Raw genomic sequence first — 24,147 nt, forward strand, 5'->3', positions numbered from 1 at the left:
GAGACAAATCTATTCATTATTATTTAATTAATATGACAATTGATTATTTAACTATATATATATATCTTCAGTTTGGTTTTATGGGTTTATCCAACTAAAGCTACCAAACATTAACGCTCCCTCTTAGCTATGGAGGATAAACACGGAATAGATATTACACCACTGGTAATTAAGAATGGGAAATTTTAAGGATATCTTTGATCAGAAGGTCTCCACCATTTTGATATCATGAGTATTGGCCTCCGGAATATCAACATACGATATTCACCAAATACTCTGAGTAATGGCCTCCAAAATATCAACACATGATATTCACCAAGTACTCAATAAGGTGATGGCTTGCAGAATATCAATACATGATATTCACCAAATACCTTTAAACAACTCATAGACCATCAAGTGAATGACATCTAACACTTATTTGTTGATTTCCAAAATATAATCCATCATGGTTTGTTTCAACATTTATATAAAATGTATATCATGATTTAAGTTATTGTAAGATAGTCACCTTCCAATAACTTCTGCAAATACAAGTGATAATCATTTGGAAGTCATCACTTCCTCATGATGTACACAGGGGGCAGGCTCATTAAAATCATACAGTCACACACATGGACTTTCAAACTCCCTCTGAATATCAATCATCTGAGCTCCTCATCGAGGTTGCCTTTAATGAAGTGTCAAGCGCCCTCCAAATCTGATATAAATCTCCTTTTAACTGTAAGAAAATACTCGGAGGAAAAGATCAAGGCAAATAGCTCTTATAGTACATATAGAAATAAAAATAAGAGAGAGACTAATATAATACTTAAGGATAATAAATACTTATTGGTATATCAACATCCTTAATACAAATTGCTCTAAATACTTCTATTATTATTCTATCCAATCATATAGCACTTGTCCATATCATTATATTCAAGTTCAAATAAGCCTTCTTTGTTCTCCCATCTTCTCAATGAATGTGACCACCTTCTCATATTTTGTATTTAGACTCATAAGTCACTAGCCGGACGATGTACCTTATACCAATTCATAAATACTTTCTTTAAAAATTATTTCACTTCATTATCAATACTAAGAGTACCTTCATAAACCTAATAGTATTAATTGTTGATGATTTAGAAATAACCATCATTGTTGTTAGATATTCTTGACCCCTCTTAGTATAACTCGTGTGCAATACAAAGGTTGGTTCCTTAATCATATGGCTTGTCCCATTGTACTTCTTGCGATGGAAATAAACATAATTAAAATATTGGTACTTTCAGACTCATTGAAATATTAACAAACTAATTCATTATAACCTTTGCCTTAACTCCTTGTGATGGCCAAACGAATCCTCTAATTAGCCCCCATGGTCTTCTTGTTATCAATCTAATAAGGCAAGTCCCTTTTAATTACCTTTAACAAGCTAATGACTATTTTCCCATCTTTCTATCAGGCTACTGATGGGTTTCGCATTCGCCATTGATTGTGTCGATCTGTCAGTCACTTTGCACATATCCAACAATTTGCAATGCATGACCTTTGATGGAGCTTGGGTTTTTGTGGCTTTAATTGGTCCCGTCCTACTGACTGGGAATGTCCTTCCCTCTTATTCGTTGGTGGTGGGATTTTGTTTGTGTTGTCTACTTCCCTCCTCAAATTCAAGAATTCAAAAACTATGATTACAACAAATAAAGTCTCGATAGTCCTTTGGCATGGAAATTAGTTGGATATGAATTTGAAGTCGCACCCTTTATTTGTCTCGATGCATTAAATCACACTATACACTATATACCTCAGCATCTTCTTGCTTTGAATCACTTGCAAGGTCCAAATTCCGCCTTTGTTAAAAAATGCAAGCCCCAGGCACATGTCTATGCTGCAATTACGTGGCATTACAAAACTGTCAGTGCCCTCCGTTTAAAATTTCTGCATACCATAGGAAGAGGAACACAAGCCTTTGCTTCAATATTGGTATGGATAGTGGTATTGCTCGAGGGAATGTTTAGCAAGCCACCCCTACAATAAACAAGGCTCCCCACTACTAAATTCGTGGGTCCCTTGTGGATAAATTTTTACTTGTTGCTCCATTGATAGCCTGACCAGCCTGTTTGCTCCAACAAATAACATTGTGAGAGTGCACATCTCCATATAAATCCTTCCCATTTGCAAATTATTGGTCTTCATTTCTCTTGGTAAATTTGCAATGTGGCTCTATACCATGTTGATATATTAGGATTGCTTTGCCTCTTCAATATATGTTTTCCAAGGGCAGCGATCTCTCTCTTATATTGAGGATGAGACATGGCGAGACATGTCTCTTCATTATTATTTAATTAATATAGCAATTGATTAAATTAACTATATATATATATATATATATATATATATATATATATATATATATATATATATCTTCAGTTTGGTCTCGTGGGTTTATCCAACTGAAGTTACCAAATATTAACACCAACAAATGAAACACGTAAAATCAAAAATAGAGAGTGCCTACCACCTAAATCTCTTTTTCCTTCTATAACTCGGATCTTCTATCGTGCATCTTGGTTAGGAAAGCTACAATTTTCTTCAAACAGCTTAATCATGTTGTTCACGTTTAGCACATCAATCCAATTGATCTGAATATCCTTGTTAGTTGAGCATTCTCTGATGTAATATCATTCTGTCTCTAATTCTCCTTGAGTGGAATAACAACATCCACTATCTGCCCACTCTTCTTTAGGTATCATTCAACTTTAGGTTTCACATCTAAGATGATGGGAACTAGTTCTTATATGATCAATTAAAATTTATGCTTTCCGTTTTATTTCCATTCCCATGTAGTGCCTTTGAGCATGATCGTGCATGGGATTAAAATGTTTGATGTAGTACTCTATTTTCTTCCAAAAATACCCAATCAAAATTCTTTCCTTGAATTTTCCTTGAACGCATGTCAAAATTTCCCAATTTGAAAACTCACTCATTTTGATATCCCACTTATTCAAGCATTAGTTGTTTTGTTTCATCCAAGTGCTCTTTTTTGTCTAAATCCCCTTTTCCTACAATATTCAATCTGCGATGCAAGTCAATGTTCTCTAATCCATAGTTGAAAAAACCTGCACTATATTGAGTCACTAACCCAAACAAATTAAACATTGTTTATTGCATTGATGTTTTTTTCAATACTTCACTGCATTTTTTTGGTAATACTATCGCGTGATAATGCGCGTTATACCTATTAATATTGTCGACACAAAGACATAAAATTAAGTATTCTTTTTTTTTTAAGTTTCTCATAAAGCAATGAGTGACGACATCAGTAAGTGAGAAAAAAGTTTGAGGAGAAAGGTGTCATGGGTGTCTTAAAAAAATGACACCCAAGTGTCTAAGAACTACATTACAGCCATTTCAAATTCAGGGGGAGTCTGTGATAAGTCGGGGGTTTGTAAAGTCGTGTGTGACTTCCGCAAAATGCAAAAAAGAAGTTGATTGCTCGAAAACTTCAGGTATTTAATGTTTACATCTAAAATGATATTAATTATGTAATAATAGTAATATGACCAAAATTCATCAAATATTATGACTCCCATTATCAATATTTGAAAGATGCTAAAATTGAATCACTGGTTGGTTAAAATGGGCCACAGTAAAAAGATACATATAAAAAAAATTTGTTTAAATTTAAAATGTTAAACTTTAATGTATTTATTAATTTTCTATTTACTAATTTAGTATTTACTTAATATTTAAAAGATTCAGAATGTTAATAAGTTTAGTTAAAAATATGAACTGAAAATAAATTTACTTGAATATTTAATATATTCAAAACTATGCTCCACGGGGACGCGTCCCCTGCCTCTGTACCCTAGTACCCGTACCGGGTACGAAACGGGGACGCGGGTACGGATTTTGGCCGTACCCTGCGACGTCCCTTTTTTGAAAAATTCAGAAACGTCCCCGAAACGGCCAATTTTTTTGGGCAGGAAACTTGGGGACGGCCAGCAGTATCGGGGACAGTTTTGCAGTCCCCTATCCGTCCCCGAAACTGCTGGCCGTCCCCTTTTTTCCAGTCAATCTGGTAAAGGCAAACCATCCCCAAAAAAACATTTTTTCCTAATTTTTGTTGTTCGTGTGGCCCCTAGTCATCTTAAAGACATAATAACAATATGCAACCCATATTTGGTCCATTAAAACACTAACTCTTCTACTCATTTTTCGATTTAACATACTTGCTAAGAGGAAGGAAAAAAACATAAGAGCAGTAGCAGCAATGAGCAAAGATTGTGTTTAGTGAGGCAAGACTGCGTTCGGTATTTACTATTTACTAACAATTTTAGTTGGACTTCTCTTTATTTCATTCTGATTTCAGCATGATACTTGAAGCCTTTAGGCATTTTAATTTTTGCTATATATGTATGTGATATTGTTATAATGGAAGCACTTAGTATTTGCCATTTGATAATATTTCATGTATTTATCTTCTAAAATGTCTATGGTGAATGGTTTATCAATGTTATGATATACATATTTGAATTTTGTCTCTATATTAAAAAAAATCTCCTATGTTTTTAATCGCCGTCCCCTGATGTCCCGTCCCCTAAATTTTGGCTTCGACCCGTACCCGTACCGGAAACACGTCCCCGTCCCCTAAAACGTCCCCGTCCCGGAAACTCCGTGGAACATAGATTCAAAATGTTTACTGTATGTTTATGGACATATAGTAAATATTATAATATTGAAATAAACGTACAGTTAATTTTTATAATCACTGTAAACAAATATGTGGTGTCTATAAATAAATATGAATGAATAATAAATAAATTTTATAAATATTTACTCTATGTTTACAAAAATTAAAGTACATTGAAGATTGTATTTCACATTTCTGATTGTTTTTCCTTGCACAATGCAAACTTCTAGTGACCATAAGAAATGTTTGGTGGCAAAAAGAGCGGCCCTTTATGGAAACATGGGATCTCAAACCAAATCAAGAAGATGTCCAATGTACCCATTGCCTTAAGCATATGTCTTCTGACATAAGCCGATTAAGTCATCATCTTGCAAAGATTTCATGCAATGATATTGCATCGTGTGATAATGTTCAAAAGAGGCTACAAGAGAAGCTTTGACAATCCTCCAAACATATGCACAAAAGAAGGCAGCAAAAAAGAGGACATTAGAGGCCATGGCAGCCCCAATGGGGGGTATTTCTTCTACAAGGTCATAAACAGGTACAACGGCTTCTTCCAATGGGCCATGAATACGAGGATCAAGATATCTGGGTAGGTCTTTGTCAAAAAATTTGGTTCCATGTAACACTCCTTGTGCTCAACCCGACTTGCTAGGAACTACATGGAACAAAGAGATACATGAGAAGACGAGAGTGGTAGTTGCAAGAATTTGGCTCTAGAATGATATTCCCTTCAATGCTTTATGTAGTCCATTTGGGGAACAACTGGTCTCTTCGATCTCTCTATTAGATAAGGGGTCCAAGCCCCTAACTCATTTTAAGGTGAGTAAGGTCATTGTTAGAAGATGAGGTAAACAACGTTCATCAACTTGTGGAAGAGCTAAGAAAAGTTTAGGAACAAAGAGGATTGACTACTATATCTGATGGGCAGACAAATGACAAGAATAGGACGCTCATCAACTTTGTAGTTGCTTAAGGGGGACAATTACTATTTCTAAAATCAGTCAATGCCTCTAATAAAGTGAAGAATGCAAAAACTTTGTGCAACGTGTTGGATGTGGTGGTAGTGGAAGTAGGAGTGGCTAATGTCATCCACATTGTGACTGTTAATGCAGATGTGAATGTGGCAGCCAGTAGACTTCTGATGGAGAGGCATCCCACATTATTTTGGAGCCCTTGTGTTGCACATTGTCTTTACTTACTCCTTGAAGACCTAGGGAAACTGAGTTGGGTGGAGAAGGTGGTTGGAAATGGAAGGAATATTGCAAAGTACATCTCTAACAACACATGGGACCTGAGTCTTATGAGAGAATACACTAGTGGTAGGGATCTTGTGCAAGAATAGGTTACACGCTTTACTACTAATTTTCTCAACTTGCAAAGCATATTTGAAACATCAAATGACTAGAGGTGTATGTTGGCGAGTGTGAAATGGTTAGAGTCCTTATGTCAAGCAACCTAGAGCAAAGAAGGTTGTGTTTGATGTTAGATTTGGTAAGCTAATTCAAGAGATCATCAACGTAAGTTTTCAAATCTTGATTGATGATTTATTATTTAATTTTCAAATACTGCAATTCGTTGATTTTTGTAAAAAAAATTAATGTCCACGTGTCACCACTATCAGTGAAGGTTGTACGAATAGTGGGTAGGGATTAAAAACCCATGGGGTATCTATATGGGGCCATGGGTAGAGCCAAAGAGGCCACTTAGCACTTGTGTAGGTCAAATGAGAACAAATATAAACCCACATGGAACATAATCAATCATAGGTGGAACCAACAACTCCACCAACATATTCATGCAGCTAGCTGCCTACTACTTGAAACCCAAGTTCTATTTTTTCAACAATTCTAGAGCAGATGAAGAGATTCAAATTGGCTTGGACACATGTATTCGAAGATTGGTTGCTAATTTGGACCTTAGAGACCTTGTACTTGATGAGTTACAGAGCTACAAGGGTGAAGAGTGGCCATTGTTTTATTCTCCTAATTGCAAACATCGGAGATACACGTTGCATCAAGGTAAAAATGAACATGGTTTAGTTTTATTATACAATTTATTCTATTTATTAAGTTTATTAGAATCTTCACCACATTATAAATGGTTTTTTAATCCTTGTAGATCTATGGTGGGAAGATTATGGTTCCACAATGCCTAATCTTCAAAAGCTTGCCATCTAAATTTTATCACAGCCCTATAGTGCTTCTATTTGTGAGAGAAATTGCAATACTTCTGAGAACATACACACAAAGAAGTGCAATAGGTTGACTCAAAAGACCTTGAATGACTTGGTTTATATGTGGTAAAAGCTTCGTTTGCATGAAAAGAAGGTGCAAGGGCAAGATTCGTATGAAGCACTTGACATAGTTGGCATTAATCCATATTCAGCAGATTGGGTTGCTCTTCTTGATGGTAATGATGTAGACGCGCAAGTGGATGATCCATTATTGACTAATGAGCAGCTAGCTAAGTTTGAGATAGAGGCAGATGACCGGGATGCAAAAATGGCAACACATGAGGAGGAGGAGCTTGTTTATCCATCAAAGGCTTTTGTTGTCCCTAAGGCACCTATTCAAGCACTATTGAGGATGTTGTGACAACTACTACGTCAGCACCACCCACACAGTAGAAGCGAATAAAATTGAGCTTTACTCATAGAAACAACTTATGATTTCTATTCCTAGTTTACATTGATACTAAAATTTGAACTTAACATGTATTCAAAAGTTGTAGTTTCATGTAGTTTGACTTCTGCATTTTTCAAACTAATTTTTATTCACATGTCATACTTGTTTTTTGGTATATGATTTTATCACTATGTTAATCTACTAAGATTTAATTGCTATGAATAACTATTTAATTAAAAACTTTGATTAATATATGGAAAATATCTCAAAACATTATATGTTTAAAAAATTTGGTGTGTATGTGTGTATTTTTGAGATATTTCAAGAAATTGTATATTTTCAAATGTTTGAAAAAAATGTGCAAATTTATTGCCAAATTTTTCGCTGAAAACTCGGCGATTCCAAGATTCTCAATAAAATTAGTCAGCTAAGATATTGCTGAAACTGAGTTTTTCAACTATGCTCTAATCTTCTTAAATAGCTAGTAAACAGCACATAGCTTCTACTTCAATAAGAAAAGCCCCATCCTCTACCAAGACTGTCTCATATGGAATAGATGGTTTAATCTTCAAGCTACTTGCGATTAAATGTTTTTGTTGTCTCTCTATTTGCCTCCATTTACTTCTCGAAGTGTTGTTGCTCCATACCTCACAACCATATATTACAATGAGAACCACTAGAGGCCCAAATAGCTAAATGCTTCTACACTCATTCTCTAGATAATGTAATGTCTTCAATCCTCCTTGTAACCTTTTTGCTCTACATGTTTCTCTTATTAATTTATTGTAAAAATCAAAAACCAAGTATTTATATTCATTGACCTCTTGCAGAAGGTTGTCTTCAAAGATAAACTCTCTACGTACCTTCTTTTCAAGGTAAAGCTCATGACCTTAGTTTGTTGGTGTTTAGTTGCATCCCCACCTCATGGAAAAAATAATTCTAGAGCTTTCAAGTATTCCTTCAAATCTTGTGCTCTTTTTGCCATTAAAATAAGGTCATTTGCATATAGTAGCAGTTTTATTACATAGGTGGTTGAATGGACACCACCACCACCAAACTTGTCTAGCCATTCATCTATCTTGTCAATGTACATCCCAAATAGAGTACAAGATAAGCACGACCTTGCTTGACCTTAATATCACTTCCAAAGCATCTTGCTAAACCCTATGTGGTTTGAATTTTGGACCATACTTGGTTACATAACCTGTGGATAGTAGCCCCATAGTATTTAGGAATTCTCAAGTCTTCCATTCGATTAAATAATTTGGTTCTCAGTACCATGTCATAAGCTTTCTTCAAGTCAACAAAACAACAAAAGACCTCTCTCTTTGTATCCCAAACCTTCTCAATCAAGTGCTTGAGCCTGATGCAATGATCAATTGTAGAATATTCTAGTCTAAAGCTTGCTTTCTCTTTGGTCCTCTTTCCCTCTTTCTCTGCCTAAGTGTTGATGCACCTCTCTATTATGCTTCCAAAATGTTTACCAAAAAGAGGATTTGTAGTGCAATAGTTTGAAAAGTTGTTAACGGTGCCACTTTTGTGCAAAGAGATGACAACACTAGTAGTCCAATTTGATCAAAACCCATTTTGAATGACCCCATTATATATTCTTTTGATGTGAGGTGTGAGGGCTCCCAAGCCACATTTTAAGTATTCTTCTTGTAGACCATCTAAGTCTTGTTTGGACCATCTCTTTTACTTCCACTTCCTCCAGCTCCATTTTGAGCATTGTTCAAAACGTTTCTTGTTTTTCATGTGTCGACAGGATTGTGCCTTGAGTTTTTTTCTTTTCATTTTGTTTCATTTTCTCTTGGTGTCGAACATTCTTTTATATATTGATCATTGCATGCATTGGGTTGTTTTCTAAATTCATTTCCATTAGACAGTCTTTCAACTGTAAACTTATTTGGCTAGTCATAAGTTTCTTTGAGCTCATAACATGATCCATTACACTTTGAACATTGTAGGTTTGGCACGTAATGTTCCGTGAGGTTGGCTAGGCTTTTAAGCCATTACATATAAACAAACCATATGAGCTGCAAACCCCTAACATTTGTGCCACATACTGTATGATTGCTTGTTTTGATTTGTCATTCATGGCAAATATTAAATGAAATCTTACCAGGTAAATGTGAAATGAGCCATTGATGTGAAGAAGCCAATTCAAGAATTAAGGAATATGTCAGCCCATATTAATATAAAAGCAAAAGGGAAAAGCATTGACTTAGAAGAATACAAATATAAATAAGAACATTACAGAGATGGTTGGTCAGTTTGGAGTATACAGCAATTATCTAGTGCAATATGCTTCATTCGAAATATTTATATACAACCATTGGAGCAATCTTTCACCAAGTAAGAAGCAGCAATATATTCCAGAAGGTAAAAGATATAAAATCTGATCAATGGATAATAATCCATTATAAATCAGCTACCATGCAGCACTGATAACAAGAACATGCAAAGAATATAATAAACAACAATATAAATACAAAGCCAGCGTTATCAATGTTGAGCAATCACAACAATTTCAATAAAGTAATTAAATATGCTTCAGCTTGAAACAAAAATATGAAGCAGCTATAATAAGGAGACTTGTATACACATATTGGTAGAAAGACGGCCAGTATTTATAGAAGCAGTTAAAATATGCAAGTATCACACATATATACATTAAGGCATGATCTGTACAAGGAATCATGAAAATGAAACAGCTATAGCTGTAATGGTCAAACCTAGAGCAGTGAGACATACAAAACTCTAAACAAAGTTTGAGTATATACTTGTACTCAACAAGCAAGTCCTACAAGAATGCCCAATAAAATAAAGACACTTGCATATGATGGCGGCAGTCTAGTCAAACACAAGCATATATCAATCAAACTAATATTTCACTATTATCATATCCAATGCTCAAATCATGAAGATGAGACAAGAGCAATGATACTATAGAATACGTCAAGAACAAGCAACCCAGTCAACGGTAATTACCGAGAGCCAATCGTTCTCTTCTAAGCTTCACAAGGACATCCACCACATGTAAATCCAAGTTGGTTACTGAAATCCTCACGCACACAATATGGAAGCCTGTTGCCTCAGAATATGACTGGAAGGAGTTCGAAGGTGGTAATGTTATTTAAGGGGTCAAAACAGAGATACACAGATACAAAGCAGAATTTGATATATTCATAATACATCGACACCGAAGGAGATGCATTGAATTGGTCAGCACATAGGAAATGCTCAAGGAATACATATGGCAATAGTGATTGTACGCTTTGAAGTGAATTTGCTGTAGAGTATTGACAACAAGTTATAAGGAATACCGTATATGTTGCAGCAACATCTTCAATTAAACTTCATCAAATTATAGTCAGAGCAGCCATCACAAGAAGTTACTAATTTTGATGACAAAAATAACAAAGCGACTTATGCCAATCAAGAAATATTATACTTGATTTGACATGAGCGCTGATGGAAAAGAATGAATAGTAAGAGGGAATCTAAAGATTACTTAAGACAAATGTTAATTTATCTTGTTCAAAAGCAAACATAAAAGCTGCGATTAGAAAGAACATTGATAAAAGGTATGTTTTATAAAATAAAAATTAATGGACAGTTTCGAACCAATGTCTCTTTTGGGCAAGAGATTTAACTTTTCTCTTCATTTTAGTAGAAATTAAAGAATATATATTCAGATTCATTAAAACTTGTGTGTGTGTGTGTGTGTGTGTAATCAAGTGTAAAATTGTAAAATTGATATGCGAATATAAAATAAAGTACTAATAGAATGAAAATTAGAAATATGATGAACAAAATTCTCCAAAGATTATACCATTTATACATTATATGATAGTCTAATAAAAACAGATGTATAATGTAAGGCGGCAAAAGAGATACATAATCCTTTGTGTAATCAAGTGTACAATTGTAAAATTGATATGTGAATATAAAATAAAGTACTAATAGAATGAAAATTAGAAATATGATGAACAAAATTCTCAAAAGATTATACCATTTATACATTGTATGATAGTCTAATAAAAATAGATGTATAATGTAAGGCGGCAAAAGAGGTACATAATCCTTAAAATGTGTGTGTGTGTGTGTCTGTGTGTGTCTGTGTGTCTCTGTGTCTCTCTGTGTGTATGAGTGTGCGCATGTGCGCGTGTATGCGTGTGTGTGTGCGTGTGCGTGTGTGTCTGTGTGTGTCTGTGTGTGTCTGTGTTTATATATATAAGAATGAAGTAAAGAAGAGTGAAAAATTAAAAAGACTATAAGAGGAATTATCGGTGGATGTAAAAGATATAAATATGCAGAAAAAAATGTGACATATAAACTGATATAAGAGAACATGTAGATACAAATCAAGAGAGAAAGAATATGCAAACTTGAGGGTGACTTTAAGGAGAGAAGATAAAAAGAAAGAAAATAGTGTGCTAAAAAATATCCATCATCAGTTGAGTGAGCAACCTTGCCAAGGTAGAAAAGAAGCTTGTGTGTTGTGGGTTGGTGCTCACGATGACAATAGTAGGGGTCAATGCTTCCAGTAGGTCGGTGCCTGCGAAGTGTAGGAGTTGGAGCTTTCAGTGAATCGGTGCTCATAAACATAGGGGTTAGAGCCTTTAGTAAGTTGGAGCCTCCAAATCATTGTAAAAGAACAAGTTTATATATAAAGCAATTATTTGTTGTGGTTTTCCCCTCCATTGGCTTTCCATGTAAAACATTGTGTCATTGTGTTCATGTGCATAATTGTTTATCAATATATAAAGTTATTGTTTGGATAAAAGTTTTAAATTGGAAAAATTGTTATTATACTGATTCAAAAAAATTTAATTGGAAAAATTGTTGTTATACATATTCACCCCCTCCTCTCAATATAATAGTGTGCTCTTCACCTTTTTCATCTTGAGATAATCTTGCCCAGCTTTGATTCCCTTTCTCTTCGAACCATAAAGGGCTGCCACCTATTCTCTCTTCTCTACTAACGTAAAGAGTCTGATAATTTTTTGTTCTAGCATTAGTCTCCAACTAATATCATTTATCCTTTGTGGTTGCAAACATATACATCATTTTATAGGTTGCATAAGGATCTTCTTTATCTATTGTCTTTTTCTTATGCTTTGATCCACAAGGAGAAAAGTAACATGATGTGATAGATTGAGCTCTTTAACTTGTCAATTTATCCATATGTATTGCTTGTTTTGGCTTTCTTTTTCGACTTGTATGACTTCTTCGCAAAATTCTCTTATTAGGATTTTTACTCCTGCATGACCCTTTCCAATTTCAGTTATCTTATTCCACACTAATATCTTCATGTATCCTTTTAAGTTCAGAACCTTGCAGCCTTCATGCTCATGCATCTCAACAAGAACAATTATGTCCTCCTCTGCTGCCCTAAATCAGGATCTTTTCTCCAAGGGTAGCCGCTACGATTCCAACATACCATTGAGAGGCATACTTGGGGGGACCCCTCTTCCTATTTGCCACCTGTTGTTTTGCTGCTGAACTGAGCTATCCCTCTATACATCCATGTTGTATTGCTTTTGTCTCTTGCTGCTCCCAACTTTCCCCATTATAGTCTTCCTAAGTCACAAGGTTTGAATTCGACTTGAAGTTCGTCAATCATAAAATTCGGATGAAATTCGACAAGGGTAAAAATTCAGAAAAAATTCGACATTAAATTTAAATTATATAAATTTCTTTATCTTTAAATATATGTAATATATCTGCAAAATGTCAAAATAGTTTAACATTGCTAAAAATCAAACTAAATAACTCAATTTTATTTTTAAATAAAATAATATTATTATAAAGAACAATATAATATTAAATATCATTAAATTCGAATGAAGTTTGTAAAGGATAAAAATTCACTGAAATTTGAACCTCATGGATGAAATTCGGTGTATGCTGTGACTTAGTAGCCTTCTCTCTTCTAGTACTTTAAGCAAGATACTCTTCCATTTTGCAAGTACTTAGCAGTTCTCTCTCAGGTGGTACATTTCTCCATTGTTGACTACTAATAATGAGATCAAGTGATTTCAACAATCTCAATCTATTAAAGCCAGAGTAATTCTAGCTTTTAATGCAATCAAGAATTTTGATGAAGTGCATAAATCGAGATGATTGTTGGTGCATACGATTGTATTTCAAATTTTAAAAATGTGCTAATCAGCCCATTGAATGCAATTATATCCTAGAGGTCACACGCTTCAATGTGCATCCTTGCCAATGTTGCACTCCTTTCCATTATGAGCTGGCCTGACATTTCCCTTAACCGGAAGATTTGGAGGATTTCAGCATGCACTCAACTCATATAGTTCGCAACAGTCCATACTCATTCTCACTTCAGGCTGGACTTGGCAAATCATTCTCTAGCACCAATATGTTCATAACTAGCAAGTTTCAAGATCCAAGAAATATTGCTGCAGATTATAACCCTGGTCAAATTGATGGATAAATGGCACAAGTAGAGGCTCGTGCTCAGTGATGGACAGTAAGCAATTAGTTCCTTGCTCTTTTTTAAAGGCTTCTTTAAACCAAAGTTCCTAGACTCGGACCCAGCCCTAACTCGGCAAGAGTAACTCAACTCACGAACCAGCTCGGACTTGGTCATGACTCGGCAAAGCAACAAAACCCTTGAAATTTTTATGAAGATTTACCCTTGCCTTGACCCTTTTGCTATCATATATTGAAACTGGCAGGGCTGACCCAATTCACCAACCCGGGATACTTGCCTGACTCGCAAAGAATCATGGAACTATGCTTTAAAATCCACTCTTTCAGTTAGCTATAATGAATGTATGTCTTGTGCAAATTTTTGTGAAAACGGTGTGTCATCCAATGAATAATCACAATTTTAGATTTTCTTCCCACCCCATCTCGGAGACGTAGGGGTCCAGAAGAGGGATGCATCCCAGTAACAATGCATTTTCTTAATAGACAAGAAAAGGGAGAAGGCCATTTTGGTGCCTTTCAAGATGTCTCAAGCTTTTCAAGATTGATGGGTGGAAAATGGAGAGTGCCTTTTTCCCTCCAAGGTACTCTGTGTGTTCTTATCCAACTGTTTTGATCTTATTGAAGATTAGGGTCTGCTTCATAGCATGGCTGTTAAATATGTGAGGAAGGAATACATTATGGGCAATAGATCAGAGGAAGTTATTCAGAACTATGATTTGTTTTGGAAAAGCCTATATTGAAGGTATATTTCTTGTTCGATATCTTGATGAACAACTAGTATTTGTGAAGGTGTATAAAGCAATTAAAATTGAACCTCTGAAAGAACATAAATTTAACAGTTCAATATGTTTCTATTATATGATATAACATTGAAGCTTGAGAATTTTGTCCTTATGAGCCAACCTGATAATTATTTTGTTCATTATACAGTTTAGATTTCTTTCTTCTTCTGCATATCAGAGATATTATCCATTACTGTCAGTGTACAATTATTTCAATCTGCAAAATGGTGCTAATGGTTTTCTCGACCTGTATAAGAGATTTAGTATAGAAAATGAACTTTCCTGGGCTGCACAGGCTGAGACTTCTAAAAAAATCCAAATTTCTAGGGAACAAAAAGCTGAAAATTATATATTATCCAAATCAAAGGTGGTACACACCAAGATATATTTTCTGATGACAGATTTGATTGTTCAACAAACAAAAAATAACTTTATGACAAACAAGACAAATGGTTACCTTCAAACCATATAAATTGCTTGGTGCAATCACATTGGATGTGTGTATGGGACTTGACGGTGCAGCATCCATTTGGAAAAATGAGTTATTGAAGGAGATAGGTGCGGCTGGAGACACAGGTCCGGCATGTATTTTTATCCTCTGTTCTTGCAAACCTTGTGTAATTTTCCCTATGGTTAACCTAAGTCGAGCTGTCAATGTGAAAAAGAAAACAACCAATTTATCACCACATTAAGTCAAGTAGAAAATATCAGAAAATCATTTATCCACATTAGAAGATAATGGATATCATTTACAAAAAACTCATGGCACAAAAATTGCTTACGATTTAGCAATTCCAGTGCACTTCGATTACTTCCAGAACTATCACGCTGACCAAAAGTCTTGAAGATAACATAGAAATAAAGCTCAAACAGCTGACATATACCCTGTCATACAAAAATTGCATTGATACATTGTCACCAGCTAATCTCAAAAATATGTTGTATCTTGAAGGAATAAAAAAGAAATCATACAAAGACGGGTGAAATCTAGAAAATTGTAAGTTATTTACTTTAAGATGTCCAGAGCATAAAAGCAATCTTGCAAATTTACCTTGAAAAACTCAAGGCTGACTGTTTCCAACTTTTGCATAAGCCTGGCATACTTATCCATTGACCTGCAAAAACCATATAACCCATAATATTCAAGTTATGTATTATTGATTGATCACGACCTGATGTAGATAAAGACCCTAACAACAATTACATTGAGGATCTTAAATTTAAACTTGTCTTCTTAAACAATATAGTAACAAGGACAATGGCAAAACATACACAAATAATTCATTACGAAAGATTCATAAACCACCTTAAAAGGGACACAGAAGATCCAGTTAGACCTTCAATCTCTTCATGTATCCAATTTCTGGAAGATGGAATCCGTGCAAGTGCTACATTAGAAGCGCGACTTGGGAGTTGACTATCTTCATCAATAAAATCTGCAAGAAGATCTTCACTTTCGTCATCATCCTCCACTCTCACCATGTTTACTCCATTTTGCAAACACAACTTTGCAGGGACTTCTGTTACAAGGGTACCATTACTCATACTGTCTGCCCTCTGTTTGTCATGCAAAGAAACCTCACGTGAATTATCATCTTCATCCCTTGGCATAGAACACTTCTTGTTCCCAAAAGGGTTTCCTCTTTTAAACCACTGACTGAATCCAGCATGCAACTTTTTTGTTTCCTCTAATAGGGAATGTTGATCAGAATCCAACCTTGATATCTTAGACGATCCATGATGATATGATATAAGCAATGGGGCTCCATCACCAACAAGGCCTGCTAAATTTACTGTTTTTATGGTTTCTGGTGAGATCTGCTGCCAATTCTCTTTTTCCAACACAATCAACAGTGCCTGAACCACAAGGAACATTGTTACTGAACTGCTTACAGGCAGGATATCCAGCAGATATTCTAAAATTTCAAGACAATAACAATTCTATCCTTAAATTGGCAAGTAATAAAAGAAAGCATAAATTAGTAACATATTGTCCACACAAAAATGATAGATATTAATGATGTGTTTTTTTCATTTGCAGTAAAGCATGCAACCAGTAACATATTCTAAGTAACAAAGACATGAAAATATTTAGAGGAACAAAAGCCTCCCTTTGAAAAAATTAGATAGCACTTCCTAGAACAATCAAGTGCATTGCTTTGGAGGGATAAATCTAGTTAAACAGATCCAAGCATAAAACATGCCTCTGACAGTAATTTTTAATATGACCTATCCAACAAAATTAGAAACATAAAATTTCTTTAAAAAGTCATATTATGTTAGGAACCACAATAATATGGCTCAATAAATATGGAATTACAAAATTAGCAAGAAATCTCCTCTGACATCATGATTATAGTCACTACTGCAAGGACTAGAAGGGAGGTACAACCTATTAAGAATAATGACGGTTAGAAATAATATTCTAAAAAATTGTAGCAAACTCTGAGGTCACTGCTTCCTCATAAGAAAGGAATATTTAACTGTTAACATGAAACACCTATATCACGAAGTGTAAAGATAAATGCTGGACAGAAGTCTTATACACTTTCATACCAAAATACTATATATTATTCTGAGGCATATGCTTAGAAGTTCAGGAGTACTTGGCTTTGGATAGCAGATTTAAAAAGTATCTACTAAGGAACTAATGTAGAAACGTAACATATATTAAACAATGTAGGTTTTCCAGTGGCCAATCAGGTATGGAAACAAATGAAATCTGACATGTGAATAGCATAATCATTTCCTCAATTACTATAGAGTGTGCACGATAGAAGAAACTTAAGAAAGGAAGGTGGCTGCTTAAATGTCTTTTGGGACTTTTTCTGAGTGTGCAATTTTAGTTGACCCAACAGTAAAGGCTTATATACTCTAAAATGAAAGTCACCAGTTCAAACTGAAGGGGATTGGAATTGTACACTTCATATGAAGAACTACTTTGTAGAAGGATTGCACAAGGGGTATCTCATATATCAAATTAAAAGCTCACCTGGAAAGGACATAAAAACTACCTTTTCCTTTACCTTTTCAGTATAAGAACGCAAGAAGCAACAAGCTCTAAGAACTAGAATTACATACTGAATATAACTACAGAGAAAAGTTTGACTTGAAGTCTAAATGCATTGAAATGTATGATTTCAAAGTTTCAACAAAGATGATGAAGAATCCAAGGCCAAACATTTTCAAATTAAATTTCTGGCATAGAAAAGTACAAAGGAAAGTCATATATTTTACATACTTCAATATTCTGGCGATGAAATGTCCAGAAATATTTTTCACATAAACTTCGCATCTTCTGTCTAAACTCAATAGCTTCTGTACCACAAAATGCTTCTCCAGCTAAAATGAATATATTTACAAATTCATAACACTGTAAAAATTGATGAGTGCTAACTGAATAGATTGCATCAGATGAGAATAATGTTGAAATACGACTTGTAACAAGTTGCCAAAAAGTTTTCCGACCCTTGTCCAGTGCTTGACCAACAAAGCAGACAGCTTCCCTTCTTAAATCATCCCAAACATCACTGTTCATGTAACTTGCACTATTAATATCAACTTTTCCATTAGCCAGTCCCAGCGACTCTGATGATGGAACCTTAGTAAACTGATGTTGATTATCAGTGCCCCTCTCACTAATTTTTACAACTGACTTTCGATTTTCCTCACTCATAAACTCCCCATCAGTAGAAGCCTCACGTGCTTCATCTGGTAATTTTGACACAGAATCTGAATTGGTATATATACTAAAATGCCCTAAGTGTGACTCCATAAGTGGGGCTGATGAATTGCGATTGTGACGTACACGTAAAGCTTCAGACAAGTTTCCAAAGCTACCATTACGTCTGTGTCTTTCAGCCAGAATGTGACGTGGACTTCCTTCTCCCATAACCATGCTTTCTTTTTCCTGACAATGAAGTGCATTTAAGTAAGCCAATCTCACACAACTAATAGAACAAAACAAAAGCTCAATAGTATTGATATAGTCAGAGTTGGCTTCGTAGAGAGCAAACAAATTTTAAAACCAGGGAATTCTCATAGTATAAAACAAAAGGGAAAACAAGATACTTAGAAAAACAAATGACCTTATTAGCTGCTGGTGTTTGCAAGCATTCGCCTCCTGTTTCCTGCACAACCAAGCACACAATAAACAGTGGGAAAAGTGATAAGAGAGACTAATTAGTCGTTTTTTATTTAGACACTCCGCCTAACAGTTTTTTTTTTTTTTAAATTTAGAGACTAACTTCAACTACCAGTGACGACCTGTACTCAAACCCACAATAATTTTGCATTAGAGGGCATATTGCACAGAATAAGTTGCAGCTGTTCGCAATTTATTAAATTTAGAAATATTGACTGGTACAATGTTCTGCCAATTGTTTGACCAAATGGCTGAGTTAAAAATTGAAAAGTTTGCAAGTTTGTTGATAAAACTCGGTAGAAACTTTACACAAGAGAAGAATCACTGAGCTTTTTTCCCACTTTTCTCCTGAAAATATTCCTGTGTTGTCAGTACATTTGTCCTTAGTCCTTGCTCTTTCATCTTTCCTCGGCATAAGCAGAAGGTAAACAGAAAAATGGGAACAGCTAGAGTAATTTGTATTAAGTCCATTTTTCCACTGATGAAAACTATTTACATCCAATAAGAGATCTTTGAATTTAGTTCTCTTATAATTAGATCCTGTCGTGCTTTAGTGACCTGCCAATGTACTGATAAGTAGGAAATGGGAAGGTCCCCTTTGAATTCCAGACTGTGCTTGTACATTGCTAACACAATACAGGATTTTTTGTCTACATGAATCTAGGTGGCAAATACAATGATCTTCATTTGGTGCTGAACTTTTAATAATTCAATGTTCCATGATGAGATATTACTGTATCTTCTCATCACTTGTCAGAATTCACGAAATTGGAATAGTGTTTGATGCAAACCTTATTAGGATATGTCCACGTCATCATTGAATAATAGGAACACATCACATCAAATAACACTTCCAATGTCTTCAGCAAGCAGAGCCTGAACTTTGTTTCTGGGAGTTGAAAGCAGAGATCATTGTACGTGAGTCTGCAGGAAATTAAAAAATCAAATAGATTTCAACATATCATTGAATTGAACATCAAATTAATAATGTTAATAACTTCTTTAAAGCTTCAGAACATGTATGCACAAACAATAAGAAAAAGGAAAAGCAAATAGTGAAAAGGCTTCGTGGATATTTGCTTTTAATATCAAAGCCATATCTAAGGAACCCAAGATGCATAGCATTCAAGAAATTTTACAATTGATGGGATAAAATATCATAGTTGAAAAAAGAAATAATACATAAGATAATATCTCCAGAAGCATTGGTCATAAAACAGTTTTAAAAGTCAAAGGAAAATTAAATCTCGGTTAAAAAGTTAAGACACTCTTTATCATGTCTTCTCTCTGGACTAGATAAATAAGTACAAACTATAAAATAAATGAACATCAAAACAGTAGACGTCATTGTTTCAAAATTTAAATTCACATCAAAAGTAAATGAAAAAAGCATGAGGCAAAGCAAGCCTTTTGGAGGCATGCATAGAGTTTCACTTTAACTCCCATTAAGATTCAGACTTCGATTGTCATCACTCATAGTACTGCTTAATATCATACTGGAATACATCTATAGATATATTTCAAAATTGAATCATCCACAAGTTCCATATACTGTAATTGTAAAAGATTGATCGCATGACATATCAATCCCATCTACTAGAACAAGACTGTTCCAAAACTGCTATAGCATTAATTAATCATAATTAGAATCATACTTAATTTTTGTATATTCATAACATACTTGCGCATGTTGTGGTCAATCATTGTGCATTTGTCTTGTATTGAAATTTGGTGTTTCTTCAAGTACTAGGGAGGGCCAGTGGAATGAGTGGGTGACAAAACATGTCTTTCGCAAAGGCAAACATGCTTTGAGTTGGTGGAGCACAATTGGACATGGCATTAAAACTATAGATAAGAAATAATTTTTAATATTATATTGTAAGTTGCAAGGTGTGCACTTGCATGTAGCACACCAAGACCTACTATGAATCAATGCAGGTGTGCACACCCAAATGTGCACTAAGCACTGTGGGCACATTGTGGGTAGTAATATCCCAAACTTTTATAGTGCTTTAGTTTAATTAATTAAGTGGCCCCAAATTTAAATAATATCTTATTAACTATAAAATATAAGTAATAAAGTATGTCGGCCTATTTGTAACCATTTGAAAAATTTCTTGGAGCTCTTTACAAAGCCGCAATTGGCATTGTAGGAAACCGTCATGGAATTTATTTTTCTAATGTCCCCAATTTAGCAAGTTCCAATAACGCGGCGATGTTAGTTCATCATTGCAACCCTCATGAGATGACACTGTGTTTTGAGGGACTTAGTGGAGTGACTTACTATTTATAGTAAGTAGGATATATGAAGTTTCTATTTTTAGCAGTGCAATTATGCCACCTTCAGGTTCTGGCTCCATCAATGTTTGATTGATGCTTTGTTGATGAATTACATATTCTTGATTGTTTATTAACTTTCACATAATAAATAACTGATACGTCTCTATTCTAATTTGAAGGTGTGTTGTTGAACATATATTAGTGAAAAGTGTATTGGTGAAGTTTTTTGGGCATTTGGTGTACGAATGAAGCCGCAATCCATTTAATGTTATAAAAAGGACTTCATTATGAAAATCGAACCATCTCTTGTGTTTGCATTTTTACTGAGTTTGAAGAACTTCAAGTGTTTCAACATTGGAATTAGGGGATGTCTGATTTCTCCATTGGAATCGCACTTTGAAGTGGTTCATTACCAGTGAATCATGTTTGACTGCTGAATTCTGTTTGCATTAAATTGGTTGTGATTTATAGAAAGTTAATGGTTATCTGGTCTACATTTTAGAATCTGGAGTGAAGGGGTTCTAACAAGAATTATTACCGGTGTAACTGCTATAATGAGAAGGAGAATAATACATACCTGGGCATTCCTAATTCCTGCACTATTACCATTTGACGTTGCCATTGGGAAGAGTATTGATGAGCTGCAATCGACCTGCTGCAACCAGCATTCACCAACTTGATATTGCATTCAGCGTTTGGAATGATGTGGATTGTCTAGAGGCTGCAATTCAATCCTTGCTTGCAGCATTTCATCCTAAGGCTGCAAAACAGAGTTTGGCATGGCATTGTGCATACCAATTTTGGCGTGGGATCTACATTCATTAGTGCTGCAATAAAACTCCGTCGCCATTACCTTAAACAAGTTCCCAATTAAATTAGTTATTTGCACTTGTGATTGCATTGTGAATAATTGCAAATTTGAATGATTGCAATTGAATATTGTGGTGGCATTCATATTAGTTTTAACTTTGGTTATTTTTATGAGCATTTCTTATTTATCTGAAAAAACACAAAAAACCACATATATTTCAAAACCAAACGATTGCAAAAAACTCCAAAATAATTTCTTCTGCATAGTTCTTGCCTAAGCCAGCAGAGCTCCTTACAAATTTCTTGTATATGTGCAATTCTAGTTGAAATTCAGTGTTGTTTGCCATTTCGGAGGTGCAAAATCCTCTTCATTCTGGCATTCGCACTCCCAGTGGGAGTCATTCCTCACCCTATTTTACTTGTTGGTCTGAATTTGTAAAGTCTTTTGTAGAAGACATTTGTTATAACCTGAGATATATATTAGTAATTTGAAAACAAAAGTTCTTGGCAATTAATTCTAGCTGATGGTGTGAATATAACTATTGAGGCTTATTTGTCTGTGCAAATCCAATCTTTTTAGTGGAACCGTTACTTGAATTCATCCTACACTGTCAATACATTACAAGAAGTTTCATACACTCAATACATTACAATACTCTGTCATTGTACACCAAAGGTCCCAGAATCACCACAATTCAGGCAATTCAAGAGATTTTGGCGAGTGGAATTGTCTATGCAGAGGTTGAATGATCTCGTCTTTTTTCATTACAACCTTTGTCTTAAGACTAGATAGATTTTGGACACTAACTCCTTTCCAATGACTTTGGAGGAGATCGATCCAAAGACAAAGTGTCTCACTGAGGCTAGTGACACAATCTTCACTAAGGAAGACTTTGATTGGATTGACTAGGCAGATATAGAGGCGGAGGTTGTGGCTATGGCAAGGGAAGAGGAAAGAGCACTTTATGGCAACACACACAGTCACACGCCCTATTGATGTTGTTCATGAGTCTACTTCACATACGAGGCTATGGCTACTCAGTCCTCTAGGACCTACCTTAGAAGCCTTTGTAGCAGGCAGACAAGATACTAAGAAGTTAAGACTGAGGCTACGGGCAAGCTTGAGGATGAGGATGAGGATCAAGATGAGGCTTGAGCTTGAGCTTCAGCAGATAGACTTGTGTTTTGTTTGTAGTGTTACAGTCTACACTTTACACTTTACAGTTACACGTGTGTTTCATGGATCTTACATACATTTATGATTCGATGTCATTGGTTTTATGGAAACTACATACAATTATGATTTGACAACATTTACAATCCTATATATCGATGTCATATTATCCCACGTTTTCTATCTACTTCAGCTACAGTTTACATTTTACGTATTTGATGGATTTATCATTTATGTACCTTGTTTATGTGTGTTAGCTTCTATTTGATGATGTTATAGTGTTTTTTAGTTATATTCAATAAACGGTGCATGAAATTAGTTTTAAATCATTAAGATCTCTAAATTTAAAGGGTCTTTTCATTTTGCCGAGCCATAGCCATATCACGAGTCGAGTCGGCCTTGCTAAGTTTGAGTTTGGGAACTTTGTTGTACATTATAAATACAATACATTATAATGCCGAGACGGTGTACACTATCGATACATTACACTGCTCAATCATCGTACATTGTCGGTACATTATTGTGCTTAATGGACATATGCTTTTGATAGATTGAGAGTTGTCATATGTCATCAATACATTTCAGTAGTGCACTATCCATAGTCATACATTGTCGTTATATTAAGAGGTGTCATACATGTCAATATATTGCAATGGTATCAGAGTCGGTGATCTAGCCAGCCTATCAGAGAGATTGAGAATTTGGGGGTTTGATTCATTGTATGGTGAGTATTGTTGGACAATGGTGGTTGAAGGTGCTACAAAAAATTACATATATTGGAATCATTTTTTAGTAAACAAGATAGGTTACCTTCAATATTTATACAGACGATCCTTGCTCCAAATAAGATTATATTATGAAAACCTAGATTGTTGAGACTCCATGACAAAGAAATCGTGATGGTAGCTATTTTGTGCTTCATCATATTTTTAGGATCTAGACCCCTTGAGTACCATACGACAATCACACCATGAAGGAGATATTGCAGTTGGTAATAAATGACTTTTCAAGCCTTTTTGAAAGCCCTAGTTGCTTGTTTGAGACCATACAAGGCCTTTTTGAGTCAGCGCACATAGTCCTTTTTACCTACACAAATAAAACCTTACGGTTGTTCCATATAAACCTCCTCTTCACATAACCCATTCAAAAAAGCAGATGTTACATCCATCTACCAAACTTTAAAGTTTTTACGC

At 34.9% G+C, this 24,147-nt stretch overlaps 1 protein-coding gene across 2 annotated transcripts in view; it reads right to left on the minus strand.

Annotated features, from left to right (window-relative positions):
• The window catches only part of LOC149577946 (coiled-coil protein), a 238,474-nt gene that overhangs the window by 92,177 nt on the left and 122,150 nt on the right, over positions 1-24,147 (minus strand). For both annotated transcript variants that reach the window (XR_016364083.1, XM_089826739.1), the window contains exons 12-18: positions 19,482-19,614; positions 18,635-18,676; positions 17,788-18,456; positions 15,853-16,403; positions 15,598-15,661; positions 15,329-15,431; positions 15,004-15,194 (exon numbers count right to left, since the gene is read on the minus strand). Coding sequence is in view for 1 of the 2 variants with exons in the window: in XM_089826739.1 (XP_089682865.1) it covers positions 15,004-15,194; positions 15,329-15,431; positions 15,598-15,661; positions 15,853-16,403; positions 17,788-18,456; positions 18,635-18,676; positions 19,482-19,614 (1,753 nt within the window). In the remaining variant the exon portion in view is untranslated. The remainder of the gene's footprint in view (positions 1-15,003; positions 15,195-15,328; positions 15,432-15,597; positions 15,662-15,852; positions 16,404-17,787; positions 18,457-18,634; positions 18,677-19,481; positions 19,615-24,147) is intronic.

The sequence above is a fragment of the Cupressus sempervirens genome, chromosome 1, assembly GCF_028749045.1.
Source record: "Cupressus sempervirens isolate cs-2001-9-10 chromosome 1, ASM2874904v1, whole genome shotgun sequence".
In the NCBI taxonomy this organism is placed as follows: domain Eukaryota; kingdom Viridiplantae; phylum Streptophyta; class Pinopsida; order Cupressales; family Cupressaceae; genus Cupressus; species Cupressus sempervirens.